The sequence below is a fragment of the Rhea pennata genome, chromosome 13 (assembly GCF_028389875.1).
Source record: "Rhea pennata isolate bPtePen1 chromosome 13, bPtePen1.pri, whole genome shotgun sequence".
NCBI classification, from domain to species: domain Eukaryota; kingdom Metazoa; phylum Chordata; class Aves; order Rheiformes; family Rheidae; genus Rhea; species Rhea pennata.
In genome coordinates, this window is record NC_084675.1 from 1015445 (window position 1) to 1042178 (window position 26734).

Sequence of the window (26734 nt, forward strand, 5' to 3'; positions counted from 1 at the left end):
TGAGCCTGAAGACCAGCTCTCCTTGCACTGCCCCTTGCCTGTGCGAGTGCCTTGCGTCCCACCTTGCGTCGCTGGGACCAGGAGTTCCCGGTGGGCTCCGCACCCGTGGCAGAGGATGCAGGAGGCAGGACACAGTTTGCTGTAGAGCAACCCTCTTTTGCAGCCCCAGCTGCAAAAGAGGGTGCATGAGTTCCCGTGACTCCACAGCCCCACTGAGCTATCCCAGGCTGGAGTGGTGTCCACGTGGCACCTGAGCACAGCCAGCTGGGGATAGGGAGCCTGACGGCTGCTCAGGGTCTTTGCCAGCCCTGTGCTGCCTTCCCTCAGCACCCATGTGGGCCCCACAGCCCCTGGGGTGACCCAGCTCCTCAGAGACAGGCACCAGCCTGGGACACCTGCCCCGGGATAATTTGCTTCCTGGAGACCATGTTTCCAGAGCACAGTTACCTTCCCACGGAACCCACAGGCCGTCACTCATGGGGATCCCCATGCACAGCCATGAGTCAGGAGAGCTAGCCTGGTGGCACTGCTACACAAAACGCTAACGAGTCCTGTGTAGGAAGAAGGCTGCCCTCTGCAAGTTCATACCACCCCACACACATCCGGTTGCAGTCACAGATGGACACGGCAGCACTGCTGCTCATGGACATGGGTTTATTGAGGACATGGGCACGGCACAGCGCAGCGCAGCAAAGGGACCTGCTGCCAGGATCCGGGCATGACGCTGGGCTGGCGTCTCACCAGGGCAGTGCTTTCCCTTCCCAGTCCAGGAAAGTCCCCGTGTCCTTCTCGGAGAGGGAGCAGAGCACATTCAGCATTCCTTGTACGCTCACGTCCACCGTCAGTGGGGGCTGCAGGGACAGAGGAGAAACACAACTTTGTGCCCAAGGCCTTCTAAGGGTCAGAGGCTCCTGCTTTGGCCAGCGCCTCCCTGAGCCCATGGCTCCCTGGGGTGAGTGAAGTGAGGAGACAGCAGCACTTTGCAGGAAGGCTCCCTGCCTGCCATCTCCTTCCCTCCTGTACGACAAGCTCCGAGCATTGTCCACACAGCTCCACTGGAGCCCGGCAGCTCTCAGGATGTTTGGTACACAGGACGCTCTGGGTTCCTGAACAACGAGGTTCTTCTGGGCCTGCCCCAGAAAAATCCTACCTTGTGTCCTGCTGAGCTCCCCATGTCCGTTTGCACCCAGCCAGGGTGGAGAGCAGCGCAGAGGATGCCGTGTTGCCGGTACCCCAAGGACTGGCACTTGGTGAGCATGTTCAGAGCAGCCTGCAAGGAGGCACCACAAGGATCACCGTGGGGAGGACAACAGTGCCCTCCCCTAGGGAACATGTGCAGACCCCAAGGCAGGGGCAGAGGAGGGCAGGCAAGCAGAGCTCCCTGCGACACACAGTGCTGCCACAGTCTCCAGGCACAGCCACTCAGCACAGCAGAGAATGAGGCTGGGAAGTGGCATACAGCATCTCCTGGCATGGACAGGAAGGAGGCGAGTGCCATGAGAGGGAGAAAGGGACTCCCGAGAACTGTTGCAAGTGGAGAGAGATGTCAGGAGGGAAGGAGGGAGGGAGGCAGGGGAGTCACAAGAGGACTTGGAGGGTGTTTGGGAGAGAAAAAACCGTCAGGGCTCATGGTGTGCCAGCATAGCATGGCAGTACCTTGCTGCAGCGGTATGAAATAGCTTGCCCGTAATCCCACATAAAAAGATCCTCTATGGAGCCAGCAGAGCTGGACATGTTGATGATGGCTGCCTTGCTGCAGCTCAGCTCAGAGCTCGAGCTTCCCTGGGCAGCCTTCTTCAGCAAGGGCAGGAATGCCTGCAACGAGAGGAAAGAAGGGCCTGTGCGGATGCACTTCAGGAGATTCGAACTGCTCCTTCCACACTGCATCACGTCAGCACCAAATCAGTGAGCAGATTCCTGCTCTCATAGCCTCAGACCACAAGGTTCCTGCTCCTTTGCACTGACCCATGACTACTTGCACTCCCCATCTGAGCTGGAGAGTGCAAGGCCCATTGTCAGGACGAGAGCCCACTGGGCTCTGGAGCAGAGAGCAGGCCCTTCCCTTCAGCCCTTCCCACCCGCCTGGGATCTCCCAGCTCCAGGAGCTGGAGCCAAGGGGAAGCAATGTTCTCTGGAGCAGAGCTGCAAAGCCACAGGTGGGGGTTCTCACCTGGCTCACCAGCAGGGGCCCAATCGTGTTGGTGGCATACACCGGGGACATGTTCTCCACAGTCTCAGTTTCCAAAGAGCTTGGTTTTGCAATGCCAGCGTTGTTGATGAGGAGGTTCAGCCCAGAGTCCTTCAGGTGCTCCCTGACTCTGCCTGCAGCTGCCTGGATGCTGGCGGGGTCGGTGACTTCTACAGGGCCAACACAGAGCGAGGTAAGTGGCTGCTTCCCCTTTGTGCCTCGCATGACGGCCTGATGCGAGGGCACAGGAGCCCCATGTGCCCTCAGGGATGTGCTGGGGCAGGAATCAGGGCACATGGGAGAAAGGGGGCCCCAGAGGAGAGAGGAGCGCAGGGCCACTCCCTGCCAGGCAGGAAGGCAGGAGTCTCCGGCATGGCTGGAGACAGGCTGTGGGCAGGAGTGACAGCAGTGGGCCTGCTTCCCCCACTACGTGCTGGGACTGTTGGCACCGCTCCCACCTCTCACTGGGTTGCTGCGGTGTGCACAGCATGCCAGGTGAGTGGCTGGGCTGTGGGAGCAGACAGTGCTGGTTAACGAGGGGAGCCTGGGCAAGGGCCCCTCACCCTTGGGGCACAGCCAGGAGCACCTACCAAGCGGGATGATGACCAGGTTGGCGTGCTTGGAGGCCAAATGCTGTAACTCCTGCAAGAGAGGGCACAACAGAGAGGCAGGAACACCTGGGCAGACGTCAGCTCTCAGCCTGTCCCAGGCACAGCCACTGTCACTCCTGCTCTGTCCCTGCACTGCCCCATGCCCAGCACCCTACCCTGGGTGCCCTGCTCCAGCCGGACAGGGCTCCGTGCCTCCTGCACACGTCGCATGCCACTGCTTCACCCTCTGCCCTCCTGTGGCAGACTCAAGCCTTTCCCTCTAGCCCTTGAGGAGATGAGTGCCAGGCTGTGCCAGGAGCTCCCTGCCTGTCCTCTAGGAGCCCTAGCCTCTCTGCACACCCCATGCGCAGCTCGTCGCGCGGCCATGCCAGCTGGGCTGCCCTGTGCCCTGGCAACTGCGGTGCAGGGTTGCAGCTTCCCATCTGAGCCCTTACAAATCTTCTCCTGGCCCAAACATGCCCCCCGGGCAGCACGTGATGGCCTGTGCTTCCACCCCCCAGCAAAGTCAGCTCCGCTGAGCCTCACCTGTGCTCGCTCTCCCTTGGGGTCCCGGCAGGCTGCAAAGACCCACTCGGGTGGGTTTGACATCTGCAGGAGCTGCTTGACAATTCCCAGGCCGATTCCTCGATTGGCCCCAGTGACCAGAGCAGAGCGGACACAAAGCCCTGCCATGCTGCTGCTCCTCCTGCCTCTGCTCTAGCTTGCCTAGCTCACTCACTTCCCTAATGCTTCTTACAGCCTCTTCGACTGCCAGCCCACCCACTCAGGCTTGCGCAAAGACTTTGCTCTAGGTACAGTCTCTCCAGCTCTCTAGGACCCAGTTCCTGCCTGGGCACCAGCCCTCATCTCTCCAAAGGGCAAAAGTCACTTGGCTTCTGAGCTGCCTGCACCTTGGCCCCGTGAAGCAGGAGCAATGGGGCAATCTGCCCAGGAGAAGGTGTGCTGAGGGAGGAGGGAGGGAGCAGCCATTGGAAGGGATGCAGGGTGCCCCATGGCTCAGGTGGGCCTGACAACTTCACAGCATTTCTGTGTCTTTCCCATACAACACCAGTCGGAGGTTGAACGCATTCCCCTTCTGCTGGTTTTCAGAACCCCTCAGATGGAACTGCAGGAGGCTGCTCTGCTCTCCCCTGTCTTCCAAGTAGATGTGCCATCCCAGATTGTCCCACAAAAGCATACTGTGGAAGCAGTCCTGAGTGGAGCAGCCCTTCTGCTGGGGTTGCAGGAGGACTCACGGGCCCTCGGTTGTCTTTCTGCAAGGATAAGCACCTTCGTCAAAGCCCCCCTGTCCACCACGCCCATAGGAGCTAGGTGCAGACAGCTCTGCACTGGCACTAGTGGAGCCGGATCCTGCCACCAGTGTGCTGCCCAATAGCTTGGTCCAGCTTTACAGCCAGGACGTGCAGTGTGGGACTGTACGCCTTTCACTCATGAGCACAGACAGCCGCATTTCACTTACAGGGGCTTTCTGTGTTACCAAGCTAGGCACAACTCGAGTCAACTTTCCACGCAAATGCAACCACACCTCTGCTAAGGATTAATGAAAGCTCCGTTGTGTTCACACCCAGCTTCGTGTTTGCACAAAGGGTGGTTCTAGTGTTTCTTATGGAATTATGCTTTTCTTTGTTAGCCTGGGGAATGGGTGCATGACTGAATTACCTTTAGTATCTTTAATCTATCGTGTCGTAATAAATGTGTTGGTATTTATGCCATGTCTCTAAACCTCCTGATGGATCTATGGGGAACTACAAGCCATTTTTAGCTATCTCGGACAGTGCATAAAGCCGTTCCTCTTTTTCCAAGCCCATGGACGGTTCTCTGGTCCAGACTCCTGAGGTCTGAATCTCACCAAAGTTCCTCAGCCAAGGGCTTCTTGTAAGCTGCTTGTAAGCAGCTGAAGATTGATTTTTCTTTCACTAACAATTCTAATAAGGCAGCGGTGAAGCTTAGTTATAGGTGCCATTGCTGCTGCTGTTATGTTTATGGGAATCTCCGATAGGCTTTCCGAACTCTACTGCACTTTCCCGAACCCTACAGCTTAGGGCTGGGTGGTGACTTTTCATCTGGAAATAGCGGACCCTTTGGCTGTCCTGATTGGGACATGAGGAATGGAGGAAACTTGCTGCTCCAGTAAGTTTAGTAAACTGCAGTTGTTACCGTAAGTCGGCAAATCAAACTCTCTAAGACTCAATTTTGAAGTGTCAGAAAGCAGGCATTCTTTATCATGACAGTGCCAGACGCGCAGGGGATCTCTCCACCTCATGTGCGTGCCAAGGCATCTAGCTTTAGAGATTAAATACAACTACTGCATACATATTCATCATTTTTCCAGGAATTCATCAACATATTCATTACTTACCCTAGAACTTCATTATCATATGTAGATGTCTTTGATGCATGGACATTCCTCCCCTCAGGTGGTCTTCTAGGGTCCTCTGGTGGTCGTCGATAGTCTTCCTCACTGTGTCCTTTAGTTGAACTTATTATTTCTCATGCATGCTTTATTCACTCTTGGCCCAGTTGCACAATACTTAATTGTCTGAAAAATGTTACAGCCAGCAGAAATTCCTCTATCTATTCTACTCAAGGACAGGATACGATGAAGTTCCTTCATCTTGTCAAATTCAATATAGTTGTCAGCATTGCCTCCACACAGGAGGAACCATCCTGCTCCTTGAGGGTCAGTATCAATCCCTCCTTTTCTTTTGAGGACTTATAGCTAGCCAGCTATTACCCTCATTATATCGGTTTGCTATAGCTAAGGCAAAGGTTAGAACAACAATTTCGGCATTGAATCATTATACAAGCAATTACACATATAGTTATAATAAAAAGAATTAGCAAAAATAATTTCTTCAACCAGTTCCAATTTGGTAAACCATGAAGTTAATTTGTGCCAAATTTCTTCAGATCCTAGGGAGCTACTATCTTTTTGCACTTGCTGTAATATACCTACTTGTTGTTTTATTATTCCAAGGTCTACATTTATTCTCCTTGTCTCATCAATGTATGTTCAACAGCTAGAGTTCACAACAGCACATACTCCTCCACGGGAGGCTGACATCATATCAAAAGCCATTCTGTTTTGCAATTCAACCTTTGAAATCTCCGTTACCTCTTTTTGTGAGGTATTTATTGCATCTGAGGTGGCATTTCCATTCCTTTCCATGACTGCCGATGTATTCACTATAGCTTTCTCTAATTCACTTACTCCCAGCCAGGGGATGAACCATCTAACAAATGAATGGAAAGCTGTAGATTGAAATGATAGCGGATTGGGAGGTACCGCTCTTCTTTCTCTTCCTGTAGGTGTTCTCACCCATCCTACTCCCTGCAGCTCAGATATTATCCTAATTCTGGGGAGTATCACCCCTAACGTACAAGTACCTATCTACCAAGGAGATAAGACTTTACAAGCCTCATTTCCGCACAACTAATACCTCCTAAACTCTGTGGAGTTAACACCCCTGCAACATCACCAAGTTCACTCGTAACAGTCTGACTGATTTCTTCTACTATATATACATCATTATTGCAATTGCCATAATCTGGGTCATAATAAAACTCTTCGTTTACAGTTATACAGGATGTATCATTTTCATCCCACCAGACCACAGAAAGACTTAAATGTGTGAGTGGACCAGAGATGATAGTCCAAGTCCAATTACTTGTATGATTCCACTCTGTTTTCCTTTCTTCTTCTTCTTCTTCTTCCTTTTTTTTTTTTTTTTTTTTTTTTGTGTGTGTGTGTGTGTGTGTGTGTGTGTGTGTGAGTCATTTAAAACTATTCCAGCTAAGGATACTCACTGTTGATTACTGCTTTGGGGCATTTGTGTACATATGCAGCAATCATTCTTGTGTAATATTTGAGTGGTATTTTGAGCTAGGATCAAATATAAATTTTGGTCTCAACGTAAGGTTTTCCAAGCTTGACTAGCAGCAACCAATAGTAATGGAAGTAAACCCCAGAGGTCCATAATAGTTTCTTCTTATCTTAAGTTTAAGAGGAGCCTTCTTAACTCTAGAATAATGGATCCGTGGACCTTTGCCCCAAACTTTAACAGCTGTTTAAGTTGTTAGAACTTGAAACGGTCCTTTCCACTTAGGTATCAATATAGAATTTTGAGAAAACCCTGACTGTAAATTATGCGCTTGTACTTCTGGAGGTACAGGCTGAAATCATTGAGCCTGTTCCCTTTTCTTTTTAAAACTTTCTTGTAATTGAAAGATACACCGTGTTCACCGTTCACCTCCATCTAAGAGGCTGGCTCGGGCCAGGATGTAAGTTCCTGGTATTGCTAAATGTCTTCCAAAGAGAACTTCTGCTGATGACAACCCCAAGGGTTGTTTCGGGCCATTCTGGGTGTCCCACAGAACTACCCAAATGAATGAACTAAGACCAGCCAGTTCTAATCGATCCTACCCACCGCTGCCGCAGCAGCCACGTACACTCAATCCCAGGGAAGTAACTGCAGAAGGGCATCCCAGTCCCGAGGGGTTCCACAAGTTGGCAGATCCACTGTCACCTACCTGCAAAGAGTCCAGCACAGCCTCTGGGGCCAACCTGTTCACATCCTTCAGGGGAAGGTGGAGGCGGAGTCACTAGGCCTGATGCTGTTCTCCTTATGCAGTCGCAGTCCCTCTGCAGGGTACAACTCTCCTCCGTCACTGTTACGACGATCGATCATGCACACAGTCATGGGGAAGGTGACTGAACATGCCCAGCGACAGGTTCCAGGTTCACTGCCTTGAGCGCTCTTCAGCACTGAAGAAAGGAGTTTGAGTGACTGTGAATAACTGCTTTACTCTTGTAACAGTGGTCCTAAGGAGAGATTGTAGAATCATAGAATCAGTAAGCTTGGAAGGGACCTCTGGAGACCATCTAGTCCAACCTCCCTGCTCAAGCAGGGTCACCTAGAGCATGTTAGACAGGGTTGCATCCAGGTGGGCCTTGAATATCTCCAGAGAAGGAGACTCCACAACCTCTCTGGGCAACCTCTTCCACTGCTCCGTCACTCTCACAGTGAAGAAATTCCCCCTCACGTTCAGGCGGAACTTCCTGTGTTCAGTTTTTGCCCATTGCCTCTTGTCCTGTCACATGGGAAATCTCATAGCTGGCGTAAGAAGGAGTTAATTTCAGACCGTAACAATTAACCCTGTCCCAGCAGCGAAAGCAGGTGTTGTCTCTCAAGGTCCTGACAGAAGGAGTTAAGCCCAGAGGACCATAATTAACACTGCCCCTTATCTCAAAGTCCTGATATCCTCCCTTCTGGAGTGTGAGGCACAGGAATGCAGGACTGCTTGTAGCTGCAGTGAGAACACCTCTGACTTACACAGGGGTATAGACAGTGTCACTTTCTAGGGTTTCAGGTATGTGGCCTGTTGTGAGGATTTTCAGCTATGGCTTTTATCCTTTCTGGATTAATTATTTGCTGTCCCTCCTTCAGAATGAATCTCCAATACTTCAGCTCTGTGCAACACAGCTGGAGCTTAGATGGAGATGCACAATGCCCTTTAGTTGCTAATGCAGTTGATAAATATACAGTATCCTTTAAACAATCATCAGAATTTTGCTTGTTATCAATAAATCATCTGCATATTGTCTTAAAATCGATCCACCAGGAAACTCAATATCTTTCAAATCTTTTTTTTTTTTCCAGTATTTGGGCGAATATGGTAGAGACCCAGTAACCCTTGCAGAAGTCATGTCCGTGTTAACGGCTGTCATTTCCAAGTAAAGCAAATTAGGGCTGGCTCTTTTCATCTATTGGAATGCTAAAAAAAAGAAATGCAGCAGTTAAGTGATCACAGTAAAATATCCAGCCCAATGCAGTGTTTGCAGAAGGATCAGGTACCGCTGGAGGAGGAGTCACCATATGTTGACTGATAGTCCGCAAATCTTATACAAAGGCTATGCTGGATCTCCAGCTCTATCTAGTTTATTCTTTTATTATTATTATTATTTTACAGAGTGTATGGAAGTATCATATGGTAAAACACATACTCTCAGAATCCCCCAGCTATATCTCAGTCTATTTATTTTTATATGCTTTTCCTGGCTTCTTGGGGAACTGGATACTGTTTGACTGCTGGTGGGGTTCCTCCCTTTGTTTTCAAGATCCCAGGTTGGGCTGAAGCTGGTAAGTCAACATCCGTACTGGTTTTACTCCATTTAACACTTTGGGTACTTTCACCCTGGGGTTCGGACCTTAGGTTTAATCACACTCATCCCCGTAATTATTGAACCCGTTTCACTGGGTGATAAACACAATTCGACATCCAGGGTTTGCAGAAGATCTCTTCCCAGGACACGTGCTGGAGATACTTCAGCTAATGCAAATCTCCCCCATACACTTTTGTTTCCTATTGTTACTAATCGGAGTTCACTTAAGCTTTTTCTCTCTTTTGCTTTCTTCTCCAGTGATTCCATGTCTTAATACCCTATCTTTGGTTTCAAATCCTTTTAGGGTAAAATTTAAAGGAGATAACACGGCTCCCATATCCACTAAAAATTCAACTTCTTGTTCCTCCGCTTTTCCTATTATATATCCCTTCTGATCCAAGTGGATGCCTCACAAACTAAAAATCCCTAGATCTTATCTCCCCCAAGAGCTGTCAGAATCTCCCGCCTGTAGTCATTGTGAATGATTTCTTTCACGCACTAACTCTTTGCGCTGGTAATTTCCTTCCCTAGTCAGGCCTCATGGCTGAAGGGGGCATTCCCACTGCAAGTGTTTTAAATTCCCACGATAGCAACACTCTCTTCTTTCGCTCTGTTCTCAACTTCTTCCCTTGCTTCCTGGTCTCGACGAGAACCCCAGGCTTGGCCTTTCTCCTCCTCAATCCCTTTCTTTCACTTACAAAGTCCCTACTAGAGCCACTACTTAAAATCTTTTGTAAAGTTTCCCTTTGCCAGCCTGGCGTATGTTCTTTAAAATACTTTCATGTGTCGGGGGCTGCTTGATCTACAAAAACACTAGTTGCAAGCGCATCACTGAAGTTTCATGGGGTCATTCCCCCATATTTTAGCAGGGCTTGCCAAAGCCTCCCCAGGAGTCGCTAGGATGTTTGTCTAGCTGCTGTCTACATTCCTGTACTTTAGTCCAATTTACTCTTACCTTGCCATATACCCTCATTGGCTCTGCTAAATTTTGGAGTCCTGTTTGGCATATGGCTCCATCTCCTGCATTGTTATAATCCCAGTTTGGATCATTTGCCAATCAGGAATTTCTTTTCCCTCTGGCCTGCTGAGCTAGTTCTGCATCCTTATTAACTATTTTATCTAGGTTATCTAGTTAGAATAATTACCCCAAAGAATCTGGGTATCTCCCCAGCTTGGACTGAATCCTGTGCATATGTTAGAAAACAGCTGGGCACACCGCTCAGCGTCCTTCCTTCACCTCAGCATTTTCCTTCCCCAGAAAGCTAGGGGAGCCCAGCCAGGGCTCCAGGGCTGGTTGGTTACCACATGCAGCACAGCAGCAGGGAAACTGGCCCTTCCCATTCCCCTGACTGTAAAGCAGGAGAATTAGTCAGCATGTTAGAGACCATAGGATAGAGTCCAGCAGTTGGTACAGTAGGGGTAGGAGGAGAAGGAGAAGGAACGACAGGTAGATTGTCTGGCATGTGAAATGGAGCAGACATTTTTGGAGCATGGTTTGGGGTGCAAGTTTCTGCCCATATAAACATCACCTTTGGTGGGGTCCCTTTCCTCCCTCCCTCTTGGCTCAATTGCTCCCACGCCCAAACCCAGTTATCCCAAACATAGCAGTAATTCATTTGAGTTGGAAACCTGTCTTCTAGACAATACCACAGAGAAGTTAATTCTCCTGATCAAAAATCCCTTGCAGTGGCCACCGTTGCACTGGATTACCATCTTTTGTTGCAAGCAGCCAATCTTGCTGGTATAACGTAACGTAACTGTGCGCTCTTTTGACAAGCCGGCCGTTCCATCAGTCTTTTTCCCTTTTCCTTTTCATGTTTATCTTTTTCTAGGGCCAAAATCAGGGGTTCAGTCGGGGCTAAATTAATCCCCCACTGTTTCTGCCACTCACGATGTTGTCTTCACGTAAAGAACATACCTTTACACCTTACTTCATCCCATTTTGTTCCCTTCTCAGAAACAGCATTAATTGTAATGAGGTGTTATAGTCTAAAATACCATTAAAATTTTAAAATCACTGTGTCCAGGAGAAGGTGTGCTGAGGGAAGAGGGAGGAGGGAGCAGCCATTGGAAGGGATGTAGGGTGCCCTATGGCTCAGGTGGGCCTGACAGTTTCACAGCATTTCTGTGTCTTTCCCATACAACACCAGTCAGAGGTTGAACGCATTCCCCTTCTGCTGGTTTCCAGAGTCCTTCAGATGGAACTGCAGGAGGCTGCTCTGCTCTCCCCTGTCTTCCAAGGAGATGTCCCATCCCAGGGCGTCCCACAAAAGACCTGCAGAGCAAACCACCAGCATTGCCTTCTTGCAGAAGGAAGTGGACCCTGCACAGTCTGCGCATCACCTCTCTGCTGTTCATGCACTCCATCCCCTTGCATGCTGCCTCACTGAGGACTGAGCTAAGCAACTACTCCAAGCACTTCTGCCTGCAGGTATCTTGCTGGGTCCATCCCTGAGGTCATGCGTCAGCTCCTGCCTTTTCCCTTTGCCTATCACATAATTTTATTGTGACTCTTTACACTTCATTTTGAGACTGCTGTCCTGCTTGTTGGGAACAGGATAAAACTGGACCTTGTGCCCGACAGAGTTACCTTGCCCCGACCTGACTGGCTCTGGAGGCTCTTGAGTCTCCTTTGCAGGGCCAAGGCCTGAACCTGGTCAACAGCCACGTAGCTGTTCACATGGCACACTGCTGCCGGTGAATTAGGTACCTGGATGGTCCCCTCCACAGAACGGATCCTCACGCTCTGGACTGAGCCAGACTGATGGGGAGCAAGAGCATGGGCTTCAGGGCTCCCCTGCCCACCCTAAGGGACAGGGAGGCCGAGAAGCAGCTCAGGCCAGCCCCAGCCATGCTTCACTGCTCCGCAGCTGGAGCTCCTGCCTGCCCCATGCTGGCTGTACTGGTACTGTCTGGCCCTGGGAAACACTGGAGCTGAGGAGAGCTGGCCCATCCATGGGGCATCCTAGCCATCCACTGCCCTTCTGCCTAGGGTGTCCGTCCATCTTCCCGCGGGTAGTCTGGGTCAGGGACCTTCAGGACAGTTCTCAAACTCGGGGTTTGTCGTGTCTTAACAGAGCACTTAACAGAGTGTCTTAACAGAGTCTTTGTGTCAGGAATTTCTGCCCTTCTTGGCGAAGGCAGCAGAGGGCCCAGGAAAGGATGGGCTGAGCTGCAGCTGGGCTGTGATCATCAGCATGTCCACCAAAGTGGGCTCCATCAGGCTGTGGCTCAGGATGCTGGAGGCCCCCATGTACCTGTACCATTCCAGCAAGGTGACATGTGAGGGGATGTGCTGGGCCTGCACCTTGGGATGCTAGAGGCCCCCATGTACCGTCCCATGCCAGCAACAAGATGGGGTGCCAGAGGATGTGCAGGGGCTGCTCTGATGGCCCCGTGTACAGTGCCCACGAAGGGGAGCCCATGGGACCCCCCCCCACACACACACACACCTGCCCCAGGACATCCAGCCTCTGCCTGGTTCTCCCAGCGCAAGCACAGAGACTACCAGCCCTGGGATCAGCAGCATCCGGAACAGAGCCTTTTGGGGTGGTTGTGCCAATGCTTTACTGCAGGGTAAAGTCCCGTTTCCCGGCCACACACAGCTTCTGGCTAGCGAATACCACCACTCCTGCCTACAGGCACCCCAACATCCGTCCACTCCTCTGAGTCATGCTGGCAAGATGACGCCTCTTCCAGGCTGCACAGGATGTAGTGAGAAGGGGCATGGCTGCAGAGTTCAAGGACAAGGGGATCTTGTGCACAGTGATCCATCCCGGCTCGGTGGAGACTGACATGGGGACCTGGAAGATACTGTGGTGTGCAGGGAAGGGGCATCAGGACTGGGTCCGCCCATTCCTCCGTATGCCGCCATAACCCCACCTCTTGGGGAGGACAGCAGCACTTCAGTCCTGAAGCCCTAGAGCCAGCCTCTGAAGTCTGTCTCTCTACACACGCAGAGGTGGAAGGTCTGGAGCTGCTCCGGTGGGGCAAGGAGCAGGGGCCATAGGCCATGGCAGTCCTGCCAACGCTGGGTCCAGGAAAGAATAGCAGGGAGGGGAGTGGGGGAAATGACAAAGGGCACCCAGAGAGCCAAGATCAGTTGGATCATCTGAGGGCATCGAGCACAAGGGCTTCCGGCTGCTGCCGCACACTGTGACAGACGGGTAGATGCAGAACACATGCCATTTGTGATACATCTCAGGAGAAGAGCGTCTCAAAAGCCTGGGGGAGTACCAAGAGGATTGGTGTGCTGGCCTGAGGGACAAGATTCATGATGATGAAACGCTAGGATAGATGTGCTATTGCAAGAGGTGTGCAGCCCCCAGCAGAGCCCTGCTGTGAGACATGGCGTATTGTGGCAGATGTGCCGTTGTAATGGATACGTCACCACTGTAAAACCCCCCATGACAAATAGGTGCCATGCTGTATCTGCTGTTGCAGTGCACATGCTACCTTGACTGAAGTGTTTCATGACAGACAAGATACCATGAGAGATGTGCTGCCCTTGGCAGAAGAGCTGCAGGTGTGATTACAGGGCAGTAGCTGTGCCATGGCAGCAGGTGTGGTACCATGGGGAAAGAGTATCACAAGAGAGGATGTTGTGTGATGACACCGGCTGCCAGGACAATATCCTGGACCAGAGCCAGCAGCAAGCAGGCCACAAGCTGTGGTGTGCCGGCTGCACGGATATCCAGGCCCCAACCCACCCATCAGAGCAGTAAGGGGTGGGAAAAGGGCTCCCATGACCACCCTTCCCTGCTACAGGTAGGGGAAAAGGGAGCAGCAGCACCCCAGGCCATGCATTTGGCACAGACACGTGGCCACTCAGCCCCTTCTGGCCCGGACGGGGCCCAGGTGCGTCTCACAGCCTTGCTGATGGAGGCCTGGAGTCAGAAGCAGTGCCTGGAAGCATCTCACTCCTCTGCTCAGGCACCCCTGGGGTGCATTTGGGGCCTGCGGGCAGGAGTGGGGACCACTCCCCATTGGCCCCAGGCTGTCACCATGGGGCCAAGTCTCACTGGCCCTGGGCTGTCAGTGTGGAGCTGGCCCCAGGGGAAGTGCGAGGACCCAGCTGACCTGCCATGTCCCCACGCATCCACAGCCCAACCCGCTGGCGACCCCCAGGGACATGCTGGGAGCCCTTCTCCACCCTCGACATGCATGCTGCCAGCAATGCCTGGGGCATGTGCTCCGTCCCTCTCTGAAGCAGGCGGCCTCACGCGCACTGAGCCTGCCTCCTGCCCTCCCAGGGGCTGGGGGTCACTGTCCTCAGGCTAGAGCTCCCCTGTTCCCTGCAGGAGCCTTGTCCAGCTGGGCATGCCCCGGGCACCATTCCGCAGCCCTCGCCTCAGCTAGCAGCCTCCACGTCCTGGGTGAGCTGCATCCGCAGAGCATCCAGACAGGGACAGGACATGCCACCCTGAGCTCCCTGATGGGTTGGTAGCTTCTGGCTGAGCCTGAAGACCAGCTCTCCTTGCACTGCCCCTTGCCTGTGCGAGTGCCTTGCGTCCCACCTTGCGTCGCTGGGACCAGGAGTTCCCGGTGGGCTCCGCACCCGTGGCAGAGGATGCAGGAGGCAGGACACAGTTTGCTGTAGAGCAACCCTCTTTTGCAGCCCCAGCTGCAAAAGAGGGTGCATGAGTTCCCGTGACTCCCCAGCCCCACTGAGCTATCCCAGGCTGGAGTGGTGTCCACGTGGCACCTGAGCACAGCCAGCTGGGGATAGGGAGCCTGACGGCTGCTCAGGGTCTTTGCCAGCCCTGTGCTGCCTTCCCTCAGCACCCATGTGGGCCCCACAGCCCCTGGGGTGACCCAGCTCCTCAGAGACAGGCACCAGCCTGGGACACCTGCCCCGGGATAATTTGCTTCCTGGAGACCATGTTTCCAGAGCACGGTTACCTTCCCACGGAACCCACAGGCCGTCACTCATGGGGATCCCCATGCACAGCCATGAGTCAGGAGAGCTAGCCTGGTGGCACTGCTACACAAAACGCTAACGAGTCCTGTGTAGGAAGAAGGCTGCCCTCTGCAAGTTCATACCACCCCACACACATCCGGTTGCAGTCACAGATGGACACGGCAGCACTGCTGCTCATGGACATGGGTTTATTGAGGACATGGGCACGGCACAGCGCAGCGCAGCAAAGGGACCTGCTGCCAGGATCCGGGCATGACGCTGGGCTGGCGTCTCACCAGGGCAGTGCTTTCCCTTCCCAGTCCAGGAAAGTCCCCGTGTCCTTCTCGGAGAGGGAGCAGAGCACATTCAGCATTCCTTGTACGCTCACGTCCACCGTCAGTGGGGGCTGCAGGGACAGAGGAGAAACACAACTTTGTGCCCAAGGCCTTCTAAGGGTCAGAGGCTCCTGCTTTGGCCAGCGCCTCCCTGAGCCCATGGCTCCCTGGGGTGAGTGAAGTGAGGAGACAGCAGCACTTTGCAGGAAGGCTCCCTGCCTGCCATCTCCTTCCCTCCTGTACGACAAGCTCCGAGCATTGTCCACACAGCTCCACTGGAGCCCGGCAGCTCTCAGGATGTTTGGTACACAGGACGCTCTGGGTTCCTGAACAACGAGGTTCTTCTGGGCCTGCCCCAGAAAAATCCTACCTTGTGTCCTGCTGAGCTCCCCATGTCCGTTTGCACCCAGCCAGGGTGGAGAGCAGCGCAGAGGATGCCGTGTTGCCGGTACCCCAAGGACTGGCACTTGGTGAGCATGTTCAGAGCAGCCTGCAAGGAGGCACCACAAGGATCACCGTGGGGAGGACAACAGTGCCCTCCCCTAGGGAACATGTGCAGACCCCAAGGCAGGGGCAGAGGAGGGCAGGCAAGCAGAGCTCCCTGCGACACACAGTGCTGCCACAGTCTCCAGGCACAGCCACTCAGCACAGCAGAGAATGAGGCTGGGAAGTGGCATACAGCATCTCCTGGCATGGACAGGAAGGAGGCGAGTGCCATGAGAGGGAGAAAGGGACTCCCGAGAACTGTTGCAAGTGGAGAGAGATGTCAGGAGGGAAGGAGGGAGGGAGGCAGGGGAGTCACAAGAGGACTTGGAGGGTGTTTGGGAGAGAAAAAACCGTCAGGGCTCATGGTGTGCCAGCATAGCATGGCAGTACCTTGCTGCAGCGGTATGAAATAGCTTGCCCGTAATCCCACATAAAAAGATCCTCTATGGAGCCAGCAGAGCTGGACATGTTGATGATGGCTGCCTTGCTGCAGCTCAGCTCAGAGCTCGAGCTTCCCTGGGCAGCCTTCTTCAGCAAGGGCAGGAATGCCTGCAACGAGAGGAAAGAAGGGCCTGTGCGGATGCACTTCAGGAGATTCGAACTGCTCCTTCCACACTGCATCACGTCAGCACCAAATCAGTGAGCAGATTCCTGCTCTCATAGCCTCAGACCACAAGGTTCCTGCTCCTTTGCACTGACCCATGACTACTTGCACTCCCCATCTGAGCTGGAGAGTGCAAGGCCCGTTGTCAGGACGAGAGCCCACTGGGCTCTGGAGCAGAGAGCAGGCCCTTCCCTTCAGCCCTTCCCACCCGCCTGGGATCTCCCAGCTCCAGGAGCTGGAGCCAAGGGGAAGCAATGTTCTCTGGAGCAGAGCTGCAAAGCCACAGGTGGGGGTTCTCACCTGGCTCACCAGCAGGGGCCCAATCGTGTTGGTGGCATACACCGGGGACATGTTCTCCACAGTCTCAGTTTCCAAAGAGCTTGGTTTTGCAATGCCAGCGTTGTTGATGAGGAGGTTCAGCCCAGAGTCCTTCAGGTGCTCCCTGACTCTGCCTGCAGCTGCCTGGATGCTGGCGGGGTCGGTGACTTCTACAGGGCCAACACAGAGCGAGGTAAGTGGCTGCTTCCCCTTTGTGCCTCGCATGACGGCCTGATGCGAGGGCACAGGAGCCCCATGTGCCCTCAGGGATGTGCTGGGGCAGGAATCAGGGCACATGGGAGAAAGGGGGCCCCAGAGGAGAGAGGAGCGCAGGGCCACTCCCTGCCAGGCAGGAAGGCAGGAGTCTCCGGCATGGCTGGAGACAGGCTGTGGGCAGGAGTGACAGCAGTGAGCCTGCTTCCCCCACTACGTGCTGGGACTGTTGGCACCGCTCCCACCTCTCACTGGGTTGCTGCGGTGTGCACAGCATGCCAGGTGAGTGGCTGGGCTGTGGGAGCAGACAGTGCTGGTTAACGAGGGGAGCCTGGGCAAGGGCCCCTCACCCTTGGGGCACAGCCAGGAGCACCTACCAAGCGGGATGATGACCAGGTTGGCGTGCTTGGAGGCCAAATGCTGTAACTCCTGCAAGAGAGGGCACAACAGAGAGGCAGGAACACCTGGGCAGACGTCAGCTCTCAGCCTGTCCCAGGCACAGCCACTGTCACTCCTGCTCTGTCCCTGCACTGCCCCATGCCCAGCACCCTACCCTGGGTGCCCTGCTCCAGCCGGACAGGGCTCCGTGCCTCCTGCACACGTCGCATGCCACTACTTCACCCTCTGCCCTCCTGTGGCAGACTCAAGCCTTTCCCTCTAGCCCTTGAGGAGATGAGTGCCAGGCTGTGCCAGGAGCTCCCTGCCTGTCCTCTAGGAGCCCTAGCCTCTCTGCACACCCCATGCGCAGCTCGTCGCGCGGCCGTGCCAGCTGGGCTGCCCTGTGCCCTGGCAACTGCGGTGCAGGGTTGCAGCTTCCCATCTGAGCCCTTACAAATCTTCTCCTGGCCCAAACATGCCCCCCGGGCAGCACGTGATGGCCTGTGCTTCCACCCCCCAGCAAAGTCAGCTCCGCTGAGCCTCACCTGTGCTCGCTCTCCCTTGGGGTCCCGGCAGGCTGCAAAGACCCACTCGGGTGGGTTTGACATCTGCAGGAGCTGCTTGACAATTCCCAGGCCGATTCCTCGATTGGCCCCAGTGACCAGAGCAGAGCGGACACAAAGCCCTGCCATGCTGCTGCTCCTCCTGCCTCTGCTCTAGCTTGCCTAGCTCACTCACTTCCCTAATGCTTCTTACAGCCTCTTCGACTGCCAGCCCACCCACTCAGGCTTGCGCAAAGACTTTGCTCTAGGTACAGTCTCTCCAGCTCTCTAGGACCCAGTTCCTGCCTGGGCACCAGCCCTCATCTCTCCAAAGGGCAAAAGTCACTTGGCTTCTGAGCTGCCTGCACCTTGGCCCCGTGAAGCAGGAGCAATGGGGCAATCTGCCCAGGAGAAGGTGTGCTGAGGGAGGAGGGAGGGAGCAGCCATTGGAAGGGATGCAGGGTGCCCCATGGCTCAGGTGGGCCTGACAACTTCACAGCATTTCTGTGTCTTTCCCATACAACACCAGTCGGAGGTTGAACGCATTCCCCTTCTGCTGGTTTTCAGAACCCCTCAGATGGAACTGCAGGAGGCTGCTCTGCTCTCCCCTGTCTTCCAAGTAGATGTGCCATCCCAGATTGTCCCACAAAAGCATACTGTGGAAGCAGTCCTGAGTGGAGCAGCCCTTCTGCTGGGGTTGCAGGAGGACTCACGGGCCCTCGGTTGTCTTTCTGCAAGGATAAGCACCTTCGTCAAAGCCCCCCTGTCCACCACGCCCATAGGAGCTAGGTGCAGACAGCTCTGCACTGGCACTAGTGGAGCCGGATCCTGCCACCAGTGTGCTGCCCAATAGCTTGGTCCAGCTTTACAGCCAGGACGTGCAGTGTGGGACTGTACGCCTTTCACTCATGAGCACAGACAGCCGCATTTCACTTACAGGGGCTTTCTGTGTTACCAAGCTAGGCACAACTCGAGTCAACTTTCCACGCAAATGCAACCACACCTCTGCTAAGGATTAATGAAAGCTCCGTTGTGTTCACACCCAGCTTCGTGTTTGCACAAAGGGTGGTTCTAGTGTTTCTTATGGAATTATGCTTTTCTTTGTTAGCCTGGGGAATGGGTGCATGACTGAATTACCTTTAGTATCTTTAATCTATCGTGTCGTAATAAATGTGTTGGCATTTATGCCATGTCTCTAAACCTCCTGATGGATCTATGGGGAACTACAAGCCATTTTTAGCTATCTCGGACAGTGCATAAAGCCGTTCCTCTTTTTCCAAGCCCATGGACGGTTCTCTGGTCCAGACTCCTGAGGTCTGAATCTCACCAAAGTTCCTCAGCCAAGGGCTTCTTGTAAGCTGCTTGTAAGCAGCTGAAGATTGATTTTTCTTTCACTAACAATTCTAATAAGGCAGCGGTGAAGCTTAGTTATAGGTGCCATTGCTGCTGCTGTTATGTTTATGGGAATCTCCGATAGGCTTTCCGAACTCTACTGCACTTTCCCGAACCCTACAGCTTAGGGCTGGGTGGTGACTTTTCATCTGGAAATAGCGGACCCTTTGGCTGTCCTGATTGGGACATGAGGAATGGAGGAAACTTGCTGCTCCAGTAAGTTTAGTAAACTGCAGTTGTTACCGTAAGTCGGCAAATCAAACTCTCTAAGACTCAATTTTGAAGTGTCAGAAAGCAGGCATTCTTTATCATGACAGTGCCAGACGCGCAGGGGATCTCTCCACCTCATGTGCGTGCCAAGGCATCTAGCTTTAGAGATTAAATACAACTACTGCATACATATTCATCATTTTTCCAGGAATTCATCAACATATTCATTACTTACCCTAGAACTTCATTATCATATGTAGATGTCTTTGATGCATGGACATTCCTCCCCTCAGGTGGTCTTCTAGGGTCCTCTGGTGGTCGTCGATAGTCTTCCTCACTGTGTCCTTTAGTTGAACTTATTATTTCTCATGCATGCTTTATTCACTCTTGGCCCAGTTGCACAATACTTAATTGTCTGAAAAATGTTACAGCCAGCAGAAATTCCTCTATCTATTCTACTCAAGGACAGGATACGATGAAGTTCCTTCATCTTGTCAAATTCAATATAGTTGTCAGCATTGCCTCCACACAGGAGGAACCATCCTGCTCCTTGAGGGTCAGTATCAATCCCTCCTTTTCTTTTGAGGACTTATAGCTAGCCAGCTATTACCCTCATTATATCGGTTTGCTATAGCTAAGGCAAAGGTTAGAACAACAATTTCGGCATTGAATCATTATACAAGCAATTACACATATAGTTATAATAAAAAGAATTAGCAAAAATAATTTCTTCAACCAGTTCCAATTTGGTAAACCATGAAGTTAATTTGTGCCAAATTTCTTCAGATCCTAGGGAGCTACTATCTTTTTGCACTTGCTGTAATATACCTACTTGTTGTTTTATTATTCCAAGGTCTACATTTATTCTCCTTGTCTCATCAATGTATGTTCAACAGCTAGAGTTCACAACAGCACATACTCCTCCACGGGAGGCTGACATCATATCAAAAGCCATTCTGTTTTGCAATTCAACCTTTGAAATCTCCGTTACCTCTTTTTGTGAGGTATTTATTGCATCTGAGGTGGCATTTCCATTCCTTTCCATGACTGCCGATGTATTCACTATAGCTTTCTCTAATTCACTAACTCCCAGCCAGGGGATGAACCATCTAACAAATGAATGGAAAGCTGTAGATTGAAATGATAGCGGATTGGGAGGTACCGCTCTTCTTTCTCTTCCTATAGGTGTTCTCACCCATCCTACTCCCTGCAGCTCAGATATTATCCTAATTCTGGGGAGTATCACCCCTAACGTAAAAGTACCTATCTACCAAGGAGGTAAGACTTTACAAGCCTCATTTCCGCACAACTAATACCTCCTAAACTCTGTGGAGTTAACACCCCTGCAACATCACCAAGTTCACTCGTAACAGTCTGACTGATTTCTTCTACTATATATACATCATTATTGCAATTGCCATAATCTGGGTCATAATAAAACCCTTCGTTTACAGTTATACAGGATGTATCATTTTCATCCCACCAGACCACAGAAAGACTTAAATGTGTGAGTGGACCAGAGATGATAGTCCAATTACTTGTATGATTCCACTCTGTTTTCCTTTCTTCTTCTTCTTCTTCTTTTTTTTTTTTTTTTTTTTTTTTTTTTTGTGTGTGTGTGTGTGTGTGTGTGAGTCATTTAAAACTATTCCAGCTAAGGATACTCACTGTTGATTACTGCTTTGGGGCATTTGTGTACATATGCAGCAATCATTCTTGTGTAATATTTGAGTGATATTTTGAGCTAGGATCAAATATAAATTTTGGTCTCAACGTAAGGTTTTCCAAGCTTGACTAGCAGCAACCAATAGTAATGGAAGTAAACCCCAGAGGTCCATAATAGTTTCTTCTTATCTTAAGTTTAAGAGGAGCCTTCTTAACTCTAGAATAATGGATCCGTGGACCTTTGCCCCAAACTTTAACAGCTGTTTAAGTTGTTAGAACTTGAAACGGTCCTTTCCACTTAGGTATCAATTTAGAATTTTGAGAAAACCCTGACTGTAAATTATGCGCTTGTACTTCTGGAGGTACAGGCTGAAATCATTGAGCCTGTTCCCTTTTCTTTTTAAAACTTTCTTGTAATTGAAAGATACACCGTGTTCACCGTTCACCTCCATCTAAGAGGCTGGCTCGGGCCAGGATGTAAGTTCCTGGTATTGCTAAATGTCTTCCAAAGAGAACTTCTGCTGATGACAACCCCAAGGGTTGTTTCGGGCCATTCTGGGTGTCCCACAGAACTACCCAAATGAATGAACTAAGACCAGCCAGTTCTAATTGATCCTACCCACCGCTGCCGCAGCAGCCACGTACACTCAATCCCAGGGAAGTAACTGCAGAAGGGCATCCCAGTCCCGAGGGGTTCCACAAGTTGGCAGATCCACTGTCACCTACCTGCAAAGAGTCCAGCACAGCCTCTGGGGCCAACCTGTTCACATCCTTCAGGGGAAGGTGGAGGCGGAGTCACTAGGCCTGATGCTGTTCTCCTTATGCAGTCGCAGTCCCTCTGCAGGGTACAACTCTCCTCCGTCACTGTTACGACGATCGATCACGCACACAGTCATGGGGAAGGTGACTGAACATGCCCAGCGACAGGTTCCAGGTTCACTGCCTTGAGCGCTCTTCAGCACTGAAGAAAGGAGTTTGAGTGACTGTGAATAACTGCTTTACTCTTGTAACAGTGGTCCTAAGGAGAGATTGTAGAATCATAGAATCAGTAAGCTTGGAAGGGACCTCTGGAGACCATCTAGTCCAACCTCCCTGCTCAAGCAGGGTCACCTAGAGCATGTTAGACAGGGTTGCATCCAGGTGGGCCTTGAATATCTCCAGAGAAGGAGACTCCACAACCTCTCTGGGCAACCTCTTCCACTGCTCCGTCACTCTCACAGTGAAGAAATTCCCCCTCACGTTCAGGCGGAACTTCCTGTGTTCAGTTTTTGCCCATTGCCTCTTGTCCTGTCACATGGGAAATCTCATAGCTGGCGTAAGAAGGAGTTAATTTCAGACCGTAACAATTAACCCTGTCCCAGCAGCGAAAGCAGGTGTTGTCTCTCAAGGTCCTGACAGAAGGAGTTAAGCCCAGAGGACCATAATTAACACTGCCCCTTATCTCAAAGTCCTGATATCCTCCCTTCTGGAGTGTGAGGCACAGGAATGCAGGACTGCTTGTAGCTGCAGTGAGAACACCTCTGACTTACACAGGGGTATAGACAGTGTCACTTTCTAGGGTTTCAGGTATGTGGCCTGTTGTGAGGATTTTCAGCTATGGCTTTTATCCTTTCTGGATTAATTATTTGCTGTCCCTCCTTCAGAATGAATCTCCAATACTTCAGCTCTGTGCAACACAGCTGGAGCTTAGATGGAGATGCACAATGCCCTTTAGTTGCTAATGCAGTTGATAAATATACAGTATCCTTTAAACAATCATCAGAATTTTGCTTGTTATCAATAAATCATCTGCATATTGTCTTAAAATCGATCCACCAGGAAACTCAATATCTTTCAAATCTTTTTTTTTTCCAGTATTTGGGCGAATATGGTAGAGACCCAGTAACCCTTGCAGAAGTCACGTCCGTGTTAACGGCTGTCATTTCCAAGTAAAGCAAATTAGGGCTGGCTCTTTTCATCTATTGGAATGCTAAAAAAAAGAAATGCAGCAGTTAAGTGATCACAGTAAAATATCCAGCCCAATGCAGTGTTTGCAGAAGGATCAGGTACCGCTGGAGGAGGAGTCACCATATGTTGACTGATAGTCCGCAAATCTTATACAAAGGCTATGCTGGATCTCCAGCTCTATCTAGTTTATTCTTTTATTATTATTATTATTTTACAGAGCGTATGGAAGTATCATATGGTAAAACACATACTCTCAGAATCCCCCAGCTATATCTCAGTCTATTTATTTTTATATGCTTTTCCTGGCTTCTTGGGGAACTGGATACTGTTTTACTGCTGGTGGGGTTCCTCCCTTTGTTTTCAAGATCCCAGGTTGGGCTGAAGCTGGTAAGTCAACATCCGTACTGGTTTTTACTCCATTTAACACTTTGGGTACTTTCACCCTGGGGTTCGGACCTTAGGTTTAATCACACTCATCCCCGTAATTATTGAACCCGTTTCACTGGGTGATAAACACAATTCGACATCCAGGGTTTGCAGAAGATCTCTTCCCAGGACACGTGCTGGAGATACTTCAGCTAATGCAAATCTCCCCCATACACTTTTGTTTCCTATTGTTACTAATCGGAGTTCACTTAAGCTTTTTCTCTCTTTTGCTTTCTTCTCCAGTGATTCCATGTCTTAATACCCTATCTTTGGTTTCAAATCCTTTTAGGGTAAAATTTAAAGGAGATAACACGGCTCCCATATCCACTAAAAATTCAACTTCTTGTTCCTCCGCTTTTCCTATTATATATCCCTTCTGATCCAAGTGGATGCCTCACAAACTAAAAATCCCTAGATCTTATCTCCCCCAAGAGCTGTCAGAATCTCCCGCCTGTAGTCATTGTGAATGATTTCTTTCACGCACTAACTCTTTGCGCTGGTAATTTCCTTCCCTAGTCAGGCCTCATGGCTGAAGGGGGCATTCCCACTGCAAGTGTTTTAAATTCCCACGATAGCAACACTCTCTTCTTTCGCTCTGTTCTCAACTTCTTCCCTTGCTTCCTGGTCTCGACGAGAACCCCAGGCTTGGCCTTTCTCCTCCTCAATCCCTTTCTTTCACTTACAAAGTCCCTACTAGAGCCACTACTTAAAATCTTTTGTAAAGTTTCCCTTTGCCAGCCTGGCGTATGTTCTTTAAAATACTTTCATGTGTCGGGGGCTGCTTGATCTACAAAAACACTAGTTGCAAGCGCATCACTGAAGTTTCATGGGGTCATTCCCCCATATTTTAGCAGGGCTTGCCAAAGCCTCCCCAGGAGTCGCTAGGATGTTTGTCTAGCTGCTGTCTACATTCCTGTACTTTAGTCCAATTTACTCTTACCTTGCCATATACCCTCATTGGCTCTGCTAAATTTTGGAGTCCTGTTTGGCATATGGCTCCATCTCCTGCATTGTTATAATCCCAGTTTGGATCATTTGCCAATCAGGAATTTCTTTTCCCTCTGGCCTGCTGAGCTAGTTCTGCATCCTTATTAACTATTTTATCTAGGTTATCTAGTTAGAATAATTACCCCAAAGAATCTGGGTATCTCCCCAGCTTGGACTGAATCCTGTGCATATGTTAGAAAACAGCTGGGCACACCGCTCAGCGTCCTTCCTTCACCTCAGCATTTTCCTTCCCCAGAAAGCTAGGGGAGCCCAGCCAGGGCTCCAGGGCTGGTTGGTTACCACATGCAGCACAGCAGCAGGGAAACTGGCCCTTCCCATTCCCCTGACTGTAAAGCAGGAGAATTAGTCAGCATGTTAGAGACCATAGGATAGAGTCCAGCAGTTGGTACAGTAGGGGTAGGAGGAGAAGGAGAAGGAACGACAGGTAGATTGTCTGGCATGTGAAATGGAGCAGACATTTTTGGAGCACGGTTTGGGGTGCAAGTTTCTGCCCATATAAACATCACCTTTGGTGGGGTCCCTTTCCTCCCTCCCTCTTGGCTCAATTGCTCCCACGCCCAAACCCAGTTATCCCAAACATAGCAGTAATTCATTTGAGTTGGAAACCTGTCTTCTAGACAATACCACAGAGAAGTTAATTCTCCTGATCAAAAATCCCTTGCAGTGGCCACCGTTGCACTGGATTACCATCTTTTGTTGCAAGCAGCCAATCTTGCTGGTATAACGTAACGTAACTGTGCGCTCTTTTGACAAGCCGGCCGTTCCATCAGTCTTTTTCCCTTTTCCTTTTCATGTTTATCTTTTTCTAGGGCCAAAATCAGGGGTTCAGTCGGGGCTAAATTAATCCCCCACTGTTTCTGCCACTCACGATGTTGTCTTCACGTAAAGAACATACCTTTACACCTTACTTCATCCCATTTTGTTCCCTTCTCAGAAACAGCATTAATTGTAATGAGGTGTTATAGTCTAAAATACCATTAAAATTTTAAAATCACTGTGTCCAGGAGAAGGTGTGCTGAGGGAAGAGGGAGGAGGGAGCAGCCATTGGAAGGGATGTAGGGTGCCCTATGGCTCAGGTGGGCCTGACAGTTTCACAGCATTTCTGTGTCTTTCCCATACAACACCAGTCAGAGGTTGAACGCATTCCCCTTCTGCTGGTTTCCAGAGTCCTTCAGATGGAACTGCAGGAGGCTGCTCTGCTCTCCCCTGTCTTCCAAGGAGATGTCCCATCCCAGGGCGTCCCACAAAAGACCTGCAGAGCAAACCACCAGCATTGCCTTCTTGCAGAAGGAAGTGGACCCTGCACAGTCTGCGCATCACCTCTCTGCTGTTCATGCACTCCATCCCCTTGCATGCTGCCTCACTGAGGACTGAGCTAAGCAACTACTCCAAGCACTTCTGCCTGCAGGTATCTTGCTGGGTCCATCCCTGAGGTCATGCGTCAGCTCCTGCCTTTTCCCTTTGCCTATCACATAATTTTATTGTGACTCTTTACACTTCATTTTGAGACTGCTGTCCTGCTTGTTGGGAACAGGATAAAACTGGACCTTGTGCCCGACAGAGTTACCTTGCCCCGACCTGACTGGCTCTGGAGGCTCTTGAGTCTCCTTTGCAGGGCCAAGGCCTGAACCTGGTCAACAGCCACGTAGCTGTTCACATGGCACACTGCTGCCGGTGAATTAGGTACCTGGATGGTCCCCTCCACAGAACGGATCCTCACGCTCTGGACTGAGCCAGACTGATGGGGAGCAAGAGCATGGGCTTCAGGGCTCCCCTGCCCACCCTAAGGGACAGGGAGGCCGAGAAGCAGCTCAGGCCAGCCCCAGCCATGCTTCACTGCTCCGCAGCTGGAGCTCCTGCCTGCCCCATGCTGGCTGTACTGGTACTGTCTGGCCCTGGGAAACACTGGAGCTGAGGAGAGCTGGCCCATCCATGGGGCATCCTAGCCATCCACTGCCCTTCTGCCTAGGGTGTCCGTCCATCTTCCCGCGGGTAGTCTGGGTCAGGGACCTTCAGGACAGTTCTCAAACTCGGGGTTTGTCGTGTCTTAACAGAGCACTTAACAGAGTGTCTTAACAGAGTCTTTGTGTCAGGAATTTCTGCCCTTCTTGGCGAAGGCAGCAGAGGGCCCAGGAAAGGATGGGCTGAGCTGCAGCCGGGCTGTGATCATCAGCATGTCCACCAAAGTGGGCTCCATCAGGCTGTGGCTCAGGATGCTGGAGGCCCCCATGTACCTGTACCATTCCAGCAAGGTGACATGTGAGGGGATGTGCTGGGCCTGCACCTTGGGATGCTAGAGGCCCCCATGTACCGTCCCATGCCAGCAACAAGATGGGGTGCCAGAGGATG

At 51.3% G+C, this 26734-nt stretch overlaps 2 protein-coding genes across 2 annotated transcripts; both read right to left on the reverse strand.

The window, feature by feature from the left end:
* Positions 1–641: 641 nt before the first annotated feature.
* Positions 642–3471, reverse strand: LOC134146218 (C-signal-like). The gene is made up of 6 exons (XM_062586499.1): positions 3325–3471; positions 2779–2830; positions 2171–2358; positions 1657–1815; positions 1151–1270; positions 642–851 (listed from the first exon to the last, which is right to left on the reverse strand). Exons 1-6 carry the CDS (start codon positions 3469–3471, stop codon positions 738–740), a joined length of 780 nt encoding a protein of 259 aa, XP_062442483.1. The 3' UTR covers positions 642–737.
* An 11586-nt stretch (positions 3472–15057) lies between these two features.
* On the reverse strand, positions 15058–17887 carry LOC134146226 (C-signal-like). Its single transcript, XM_062586513.1, has 6 exons — positions 17741–17887; positions 17195–17246; positions 16587–16774; positions 16073–16231; positions 15567–15686; positions 15058–15267 (listed from the first exon to the last, which is right to left on the reverse strand). The coding sequence occupies exons 1-6, from the start codon at positions 17885–17887 to the stop codon at positions 15154–15156; spliced, it is 780 nt and encodes a 259-aa protein (XP_062442497.1). The 3' UTR covers positions 15058–15153.
* Positions 17888–26734: the final 8847 nt, after the last annotated feature.

Bases quoted from the DNA above. Each gene is read 5' to 3' on its own strand.
- LOC134146218 (XM_062586499.1), bottom strand. From the start codon at position 3,471: ATGGCAGGGCTTTGTGTCCGCTCTGCTCTGGTCACTGGGGCCAATCGA. The intron at 2,831-3,324 runs GTGAGGCTCAGC...CCTCTCTTGCAG, and splicing joins CCAAGGGAGAGCGAGCACAG to GAGTTACAGCATTTGGCCTC. The intron at 1,271-1,656 runs GTACTGCCATGC...GCCTCCTTGCAG, and splicing joins TTTCATACCGCTGCAGCAAG to GCTGCTCTGAACATGCTCAC.
- LOC134146226 (XM_062586513.1), bottom strand. From the start codon at position 17,887: ATGGCAGGGCTTTGTGTCCGCTCTGCTCTGGTCACTGGGGCCAATCGA. The intron at 17,247-17,740 runs GTGAGGCTCAGC...CCTCTCTTGCAG, and splicing joins CCAAGGGAGAGCGAGCACAG to GAGTTACAGCATTTGGCCTC. The intron at 16,232-16,586 runs GTGAGAACCCCC...CTCTCGTTGCAG, and splicing joins GGCCCCTGCTGGTGAGCCAG to GCATTCCTGCCCTTGCTGAA.